The sequence below is a fragment of the Mytilus californianus genome, unplaced genomic scaffold (genome assembly GCF_021869535.1).
Source record: "Mytilus californianus isolate M0D057914Y unplaced genomic scaffold, xbMytCali1.0.p SCAF_7, whole genome shotgun sequence".
NCBI lineage: Eukaryota > Metazoa > Mollusca > Bivalvia > Mytilida > Mytilidae > Mytilus > Mytilus californianus.
The window spans coordinates 59,012,341-59,021,744 of record NW_026262723.1 but is presented as its reverse complement, the minus strand read 5'-3'; the positions used below and the strand labels follow the sequence as shown (position 1 = coordinate 59,021,744).

The 9,404-nt window shown below is 32.1% G+C and overlaps 1 protein-coding gene across 1 annotated transcript; it reads left to right on the top strand.

Moving 5' to 3' along the window:
- Positions 1–201: 201 nt before the first annotated feature.
- On the top strand, positions 202–6,576 carry LOC127707622 (fibroleukin-like). The gene is made up of 5 exons (XM_052212237.1): positions 202–346; positions 1,631–1,758; positions 2,379–2,475; positions 3,350–3,514; positions 6,077–6,576. Exons 2-5 carry the CDS (start codon positions 1,642–1,644, stop codon positions 6,328–6,330), a joined length of 633 nt encoding a protein of 210 aa, XP_052068197.1. The 5' UTR covers positions 202–346; positions 1,631–1,641; the 3' UTR covers positions 6,331–6,576.
- The last annotated feature ends 2,828 nt before the right edge of the window (positions 6,577–9,404 follow it).

The window sequence follows — 9,404 nt, the reverse complement described above, 5'->3', positions numbered from 1 at the left end:
TGTTCGCAAACAATAAAACTTCAGTGAAAATATTTCAATATTGATGAAATGCTTTTTATAATACGAGCTGTGTTGACACTGCTAGCACAGGGTGCTGCTTGTGTTTATATAAAAATAGAAAAATTTGACAAACAGAACGGAATACAAATAGTTTCAAATGTTACAATAATTGAAACAAAATTCGCTCGAACTGGGGTTGAATGTGCTACTTTTTGTACCAATGACGACAACTGCTGTTCTGCCAGCTTTCTTACAGACTTGGAACAATGCGAGTTAAATGAAGCATGTTGTCCTGAAACAAAACAAACCAAAGCTGCAATAACAATAAGAAAGAATCATGATAAAGGTATGATTTTTTAAAGATAAATAAAAAAAAAACTTCAAGATTATTATGATCCATTTATTTTATGTGTTACTGCGTTAAGTTATACGCAAAGTTCTGACTTACTAGCGACTGTCCTCTTAATAAAAATTGCTAATTGGTATGCAATGAACATTGTGTTCTGGTCAGTGGACAATACTAGACCATAACTGATAAAAAACAATAAAAACTTGTGCATTGAAATCCTTTACTCGAAATTTACGGTCAGCACAATCATTCGAACTTTGATGCTTGATATTTTGCGTGTGTGACATATTTTCATTGAATAACTCGGTATACATTTGATATTTCTAAAGAAAAACAGACTGAAAATTTCAATTTTTTATTTCATTTCTCATTGTAAATTATTCTGTATAAATGATGCAGTATAATCATCGATAAATTTTAAATCATCATTTTCTCTCATATTGAAGATTTGTTGAAGAATTGAAGATTTGAAGAAGAAAAAGTTAATGTCACTGCAGCTTTGACAATAAATAAATACTGAAATTAAATATATTATCAATCTTTGGTGGACGTAAAGAAAAACAGACTGATAATTACAATTTTTGCTTTCATTTTTCATTGTAATTTATTCTGTATGGATGATTCATGCAGAGGACGTTTACCCTGTTGACACACCCGGACTAGCTCCTTTTGTGGTTCATACGATTCCCTTAGTTTTTAATTTTGATATAAAAACAAGAAGATGTGCTTTGATTGTCAATAAGTCAACTCTCCATAGCGCATAGCAAACTATAAAAGGTCCCGAAATGACAAATGTAAAAAAAATCAAACAAAAAACTAACGGCCGGATTTGTGTACAAAAAATTGACGAAAAATAAATGTAATATACAGCATCAAACGACTGAATTACAGGTTCCTGACTTGGGAAAGGCACATACAGAATGTGGCGGGGTTAAACATTTTTGGGGGAGGGGGCATTTCAAACCCTAACTTAGAACAGGGGTGCAACAACATAACCCAAGAACAAACTGTCTAAAACAATAAACGAAAATAAATATGATATACAGCAATCAATCAACAACAACCACTCAATCACACATTAATTTGTAGCTTCTTAATAGATATATGAGGTTTTGACATCGGTAAACTACTGTTTTTTTTTCTTTCTTATTCATGACAATTCTCACAGATAGTGTAGGATGGTTTTAGCTTTATTTGCAATCGCTGAGATATAAACTATAAGAAACAAACCGTGTTTTCATTTTCAATTATCATTAATTCTTTACTATATGACATATCCAGTTATTCCACAAATGGACTGCAGTGATATGCCACCAGGGAGTAAAAGTGGTGTGTATACAATTCAACCAGCGGCGTGCAATAATATATCAGTGTTCTGTGACATGGAGACGGATGATACAGGCTGGACAGTAAGTCGTCAGTTGATTTTTTAAGATAAAAATCCGTTGTTCTGATTGTATTTGTTTTACAATTGAAAGACCAGGATTGATATCAGTCTATAAGAAGCATTAAAGTGCATAGGTGGTGTCGTGACCGCAAATATGAAAGCTCTCTGTTCCGGTCTCGCTCCTGTTGGAGTTCATGCGATTCCCTCGGTTTTTCTTTTTACCCAAATTTATCTATTCTTAATCGATTCAAGATATTTGAACAATGGTAAAATACTGTCGCCTTAATTCGATCCTCGAATGTGTTAAACTAAAGACGTTTACTTTGCTATTTCCGGTTTATCTCAAATTCACGTGGTAGTTGGACAAACAAAGTTACAAGGCATACGTATAAACTCGCAATTTAAAGGGTATAACATGAAAAAGTTATATTTCATCTATGCAGTTTTATAGGATTGCAATCAGTTGATCGTGTGCTTAATTTTGAGTATGAAATTCCTATCCTCTTTATATAATTTTTTTCCTCGGTCAACGCTTTTCCACACCACTAAGATTTCAGAAAAAAGCTTTCTATTCTAAAGTAAACAAATAAATAGGACCAACCCAAGAAGTTATTAAAGCTAACATTCTTTTTGTGTTGACAGGTAATTCAAAGACGATTTAATGGAACTACAGACTTTTACAGATATTGGGAGGACTACAAAAATGGGTTTGGAGATATTTCCGAAGAACATTGGCTTGGTAGTAGTTAACATTGCTTTTATAATTTTTTGAAATAACGAGGAAATTAATGTTTTATACTGACGCCTATTTAATTGCAATCTTTTTTTAAATCATACAAATTACTCTATGAGTTGTGAGTCAGACTTCTACAGTAAGTCTAATAAGGTGATTGTTGATTGTATTTATCACAGATATATTCGTCTAACTTGAAGTAAAAAATGAAAAAGATAAAGTTATTCGCTTCCGTTGCAACCAAATAAAGATCAATCATTTCCAGTCTGTATGGTTGACTATTTAATTGGTTTAATTGGCTATATGTAAGGTAAACAGAATTCAACCTATGAAATTATACTTAACATGGTAAAAATATTGCAACTACCTACATATATTATATAATGATGTTTAAAAAGAAATATTTCATTTTTCTTCAAAATTAAACAATGACAACAACTTCAATACTAAAAAGGAAGTGTGACTTTACTTAACAGCAATGTCGTTAGTAAATCGGAATTTTTAACAGTGAACCAAAATTATTTTGATACCCTTCAATGTGTTCTTCCTAAAATAAATTGGTAGATAAAAGGGAGACAATCAAACACACGTAAATGATAGACACACACACAATGAACAAAACCAAAAGGCACAAAGACGGACAGCACTGCACAAATCAATTACTGAGCAACACGAACCACAACAAAAACCTTTGAGGTAGCTCTAGTGCTCTGTTTCTACTACACAAGCAGAACTATAATGTTGTTAACATATATTTGAAGATGATAAAAGCAGTAAAACTATTTAATGTAATGCAGTAACATAAATGTAATGCATGACATAATATATCATAAATTAATTGGTAGGAAAAAAACTAATGACTGTTTTGTTCGTTCCTCAGGAAATGATAATATTTACCTTATTCTCAAGCATAAAGCCTACAAAGTAAGGTTCGACTTTGAAGCTTTCACAGGAGAAACAGCATATGCAATCTATGACACATTCAATGTTTTGGATGAGACGACAAATTACATACTACAAATCTCTGGCTATACTGGTACTGCAGGTAAAGTGATTTGTTTTATTTATGGTAGTATGGAGGTATCTTACCATCTTGAATCTGAAATGACTGCATATAATCCTGCTAGATCTTAACTCATATTAGAAAATTCTAAAGCAATAATGCAATTAGTTGTTTTAATAATAAACGAAGAAATCAATCATTTCATTGTATTATAATTACTTTTTACTTATTAGAGATAATTTTTTGATTAATTGAAATTATTTTTTTTTAAATTCTTATAAAGGGATATAGCTAAAATACTTTAGTTATATGATATGCACCCGAACTATAAATCGGCCTCATGTAAAAATAAGGAGATGTGGTATGATTTCTAATGAGACAACTATCCACCAAAATTCAAATGAAGTGGATGTAAGCAATTATAGGCAACCGTACGGCCTTCATCAATGAGAAAAATCCATACCGTATAGTCGGCTATAAAAGGCTTCATTTTCACATCTGTGCTTATAATAACATTAACGGTACAAATTTTACTGCACCAGATGACCTAAGATCGGGAAACTGGAAATTGCCATGGGACAAATTAGGAGGCCAAGAGGATAATTATACAATCACGTTTTAGTTAATACTTGTGAATTAATTGTTGTTCAAATAAAAAAATAAAGCATGTCAATATTTCTTACAGTAACTGGTTTCTTTTTTTTTCAAATCATTTTAATCAATTTTAGCATGTTTTATTTGGCATTGCTTTTTAAAGTCATTCTCAATATAAACTGCAGCTAGTTAGAAAAGTTTGACATGTACAAAATACATTTTCCCTGGACTACCATATTGCGGAATCCAATAAATGACGTCCAAAAGAATGTAAACAAGCGTTCTAATAAAAGTTATCTCACCTGAAAGAACTATCCTCTCTCAAATTTACTTAAATTCTAACATGAAGTTATACTAACATTCACGTAATAATGTTTTACCATGTATTACCTTACAAAATATGAGAACTTTCAACAACTTGTAGTTTTACAACATTGTCGGTTACTGATAACATTTTGGGAAACAAATATCTAATAAACTAATTTTCGGCAGCATAAAACATTCATCAACTGTCTATATATGCACTATCTTAATGAAGGTTTTGCACCACTTGAACGAAAATAAAATCCATGTATAGAAAAAACAAATTATCTGAGCAATATCAGCTGTCCAGATATACTAGTTAATGCTAAAACAAAACATTTTTGGTCGTTTTCATATTTTATAAACTACATTCAGATATCATTATATTTTAGTTTCACAGTGCGCAATATATGGTGTGCAGTTACTTTAATCGATTTTCTATACACGTTTGAATTAAAAAAAAAATCCGTTCATTTTCCAATGTAGATAAAAAAAATCATGTCCAATAAAGCTAGTCAGGAATAGTTTGACATGTATAAAATACATTTTTCCTGGACTACAATATTGCGGACACCCCTAGATGACGTCCAAAAGAACGTAAACAAATCACATTTACATATCATAATATTTTAGTTTTACATTGCGCAATATATGGTGTGCAGTGACTTCTATCGGTTTTCTATACATGTTTGAATCTCAAAAAAAAAAAAAAAAGAATTCTGTTCATTATCAAGTGAAGATGATAAAAAGTGCATGACCAATGTACAGTATATCTAAACAAATTATTACTTGGTGCTCTTTTACTGATCAAATTTTATTTTTATTTCAGGCGGTCAGAAACATTTTGATAACTAACATGTTATCAGAAAGAAAAACAAGATCGTGCTTATTATTAGTTCTAAAATATTTTCTTCACTATTTCATCGCGGAGCTCCAATAATTGTTTCATCGATTAAACGATAAAATAAGATAGGTACTTTTTTATCATTTTAATTTAAATTTCCATAAAATGTAAATGCTAGTAATTGATTGTTTTTATTAGAATTATATAATAGAAAATATATATGTAAAAAAAAAAACAGTAGTTGCAAAAAACAAACTTGAGTTATTTTTTTTTAAAATCAATAATCTATCGTCTTATGTTTTAATTTATACATTTATTCTTTTAATTGGCTTCTGAAAGATGCTATTGTTTCAATTTTTAGTTTTAAAAGATGGATGCATCTCCCTCAAAAGTCTTTGATTTCTTGTCCGGGTTTGGCTTTACTTTTTCATTTTTTTTTTTTTTTTTTTTTTTTTTATCTCTTTAACGTTTGTATTAAGTTGCGGATTTTCAATTATTTTTGTTTCGATCTTCACTACAGAGAAATGAATTGTAATAATACGCACCTGATAAAAATGGCAAATATAATATTATTAATTGAATTAATTGATAATATTTGATATCATAATCGTTATCCATCCCTCCCAAAAAATGAGTACATGGTATGTAGTTGAATTTACATGCACAATTACCCTTAAATCTGTCGATAAATATGAATATATTAGTCGCCCAGACGTTGAAAATAATGTGTGTGTTAGGATTTTTTTATAAGATTCAACAATCTGTTATTGATTGCTTACGTTCAATGTATAATCGATTTGCCACTAGCAATGTTTATGTCTGGAAATACCGTTAATTATATTCATTTCCTGTGTTTTAAACAGGTGACTCAATGAAAGATATTGATGGAACCAGAAACAATGGTTTAATGTTTTCTACACGTGACAGAGACAACGATATCTCAAACAAAAGCAGTTGTGGCATCTACAAAAGGAGTGGATGGTGGCACGCATGGTGTACCTGGGCAAATATCAACGGCATTTACTTTAATAATGGGGAAAGCAGCGTTCATTGGAAGTCTTGGTTAGGAATGAAAGGACTCAGAAAAACAAAAATGATGATTAAACAGAAGAAATAAAAGAGAAATATTAACTGTACTGAAAGCTTCACATTTCAATTTTTTTAATGAATGGATTCTATAAAAAGATTTAAGAAGGATTATCAATACCTTTACTAGTTTGGCTGAAATTAATAAAAAACAAATCAAGATAAAAACTGTCAATTATGACTTTCATTTTTAGATTAATAAGATTGCTAAATAGATGTTTTAATTTGGGCCCTCACCATATTTGACACACGGTACCGTTTTCTTGTTTTTGTTAAGTGTGCCTTGGTTTGTACACCCTCAAATTAGTTTATGTTTTGTAGTAAAAAAAAATTGAAATTGCAATTATCGGTGGTAGAAATTATTAGCTAAATATCCTGTCGCAAAGAAGAAATCTGTTAATGATTTTTGTCTTGCAATATTGATAAAAAAATTTTGAAGCAATACACAATTGTTTTATAGGAACATTTTGATGGCAGATAAGCAAGTTTTCATGTGCCTCGAGCTGTTCGGGATGATCTCCCTACGATTGTTTTAATGGGCTTTCATAAACATGTGCCCTTTTCTTTGGAACTGTTCCAAATAAACGCAACATATATGGTGTCTTCAGTGTATTTCCCGCGAATTTCTAATGCATATTGCTATCAACAACACGTTGTTATCTACATCATCTACTGCATCGTACTTTTAACTAAACAAATTTGTGAAGTTTCTGGAATTGAAACATAACTATGACGAGTTGTAGCATGTAAGCAATTTTTACATCTACATTGCAGCCATTTTCTGTTAACCGATCAATGACAAACATAATGATATAAGCTAATCCCTTGTCAACTTGCCTTTTCTGCTGTAACATATTTTCTGCCCCATCGTGTGGCATTTGCATATTTCAATGAATTCGTTACGTTTGTCCACATCATATGGACTTCGTTAACATGGGTGTGTTCCTGACGCAAAACCTTTTCCAGTAGTCTTATGAGGAAGAACGGCTTACAAATTATTCGAATGTAAGTGCAGTTTGTATTGATTAATTCATAATTATGAACGTACGAAAGTAAAAAGGCCAACGTCAAAATTTTAACATTATATTATTGTATTAATCAAAAAACTTGTAGGAAGAGGGTCAACCTTACAGTGCATGAAAAAGGGAAGGTTCGAAGCCTTAAAGAGATCTATCGTGCTTCAGGTGGTGATCATGGTGGAAGAGGTCTTTAAAATGATAGGAGTAGCATTGGTCCTGAAGCGATTAAAGCGTTTTTGAGGACAGACTTGATGCATATCTCACTCTAGCAAAAGAATTTAAAATCAGAAGATACGAATTATGAGAAAATTAACATGACTTTCCCTTTAACAGATTTTTAAAGAACTTTGTGAAGAACATTGGAATAGAAATTTGATGAAATCTGCCAATTTAGATCAGATATTTTGATGAAATACGGAAATAAAAGTATTGATGTAGATGTTTTTATTTTTCTGTATTTAAGTCAACCATTGCTGGCATAACCTTGACAGAATCTTGAACAAAGTATTTGAAACATGGCATCTGATGGTATCAATATTTAACTTCTATCCTAACTCATGAGATTGTCATAATCAACATAGATGCTTTATATTACATAATCATCCGTAACTATATTACGTTACTCATTTAGGGTGTTAAATTGTTATGAATATAACTCTTTTACATTAAAAAAATATATATATGTCGATATGAAATCTTAATATATATATTTTAATACTTAAAAAAAAATTTATTGGAATAAATGACTTGCTATTATTAAACAAAATCATTTGAATATGCGTCAAAGGCATAATTTTTTATCGTCCGTCTTTGCTATAATTCATAAAATTTATTAATATCAAATATATATAATTTTTATCCCTTGTAAGAAATTTTTAAATTGGGGCCGGATCGGCCTTAAGTGTAGGCCATATCGACTTGGGCCAAAACGACTTGGGGCAGGATCCACGAGAAAGCGGTTTTCGCAGCCCATAGCTTTTTAACCACAGCAAATACGAGAGCCACATACCAAAGACTACAACCTACACAACCATAGTATAGTATTTGAATTGAATATCACTTTCAATCATTTGAGACCAGCTGTATTTTCACTTGTTACTGTATACTTCAAATGCATCGTGCCAAGTATACAAAATTTATGCATATAGCGGCGTTTTGCATTTGCGCCAATTGTTTTTTTCATTTACGCCATTTTTGTTTTCATTTGCGCCATTATTTTTTCCAATTTTGCTCCAAATTGCGGTAAACACAAGTCATGAGACATATAAGTTATACAGAATTTATTGATATTATAATAAAAATACGCCTTCCGTCTGCAATCTGCCCACTGGGGAGTTGGATGTTGGATTTCGAGCAGGATTATTTTATTGTAAAAGTTTCTTAATCTATGTACATCACACGTAAAAAAAACACTCTTTATATCTCTCCCTATAGACAGCGAATGAAGCATTCTTTTAATATCCGGGTTAAAGGTGACTTTCTTCCATTCCTTGTAACTCTGTTCTGAAGATTTTGGCTGGTCTACTTGATATATCACCCAAAGCGTCCCAGGTGGGAAGTACCTTGGCGTTTACATCAGCAAGGATCTGTCGTGGCGAGAGCATATCAACCAGAAGACAGCGAAAGCCGCCAGAGCAGTTGGATTCGTGCGCAGGAATCTCAGGAAGTGTCCGAAGGAGGTGAAGAGACAGGCTTACACCACATTAGTGAGGCCTGACCTCGAGTATGCCAGCTCAGTCTGGGATCCCTACCAGCAACAGCAAATCCCGCATCTAGAAAATGTATAACGCCAGGCTGCGCGATTTGTCACATGGAATTACTACACAAGGGATCCTATCTTTGTCACAAACATGATTCAACAACTAGGTTAGGAACCACGAGAACACCGGAGAGCCAGCAACAAAGTTCTACAAAATCGTGAACAGTGTTGAAGAACAGTAGAAGTTCCTGTCCACCACCTGATCCATTTCCACAACACCAGGACCCGTGGTTCAATTGCACACAACATCAGACAGATACGAACGAGACTTGCTGTTGCAAATATTCATTTAACCTGCCACCATCATATCTTGGGATAACATACATC

Coding starts and splice junctions, on each gene's coding strand:
- LOC127707622 (XM_052212237.1), top strand. CDS start 1,642: ATGGACTGCAGTGATATGCCACCAGGGAGTAAAAGTGGTGTGTATACA. Junction 1,759..2,378: donor CGGATGATACAGGCTGGACA/GTAAGTCGTCAG, acceptor TTGTGTTGACAG/GTAATTCAAAGACGATTTAA. Junction 2,476..3,349: donor TTCCGAAGAACATTGGCTTG/GTAGTAGTTAAC, acceptor TTCGTTCCTCAG/GAAATGATAATATTTACCTT.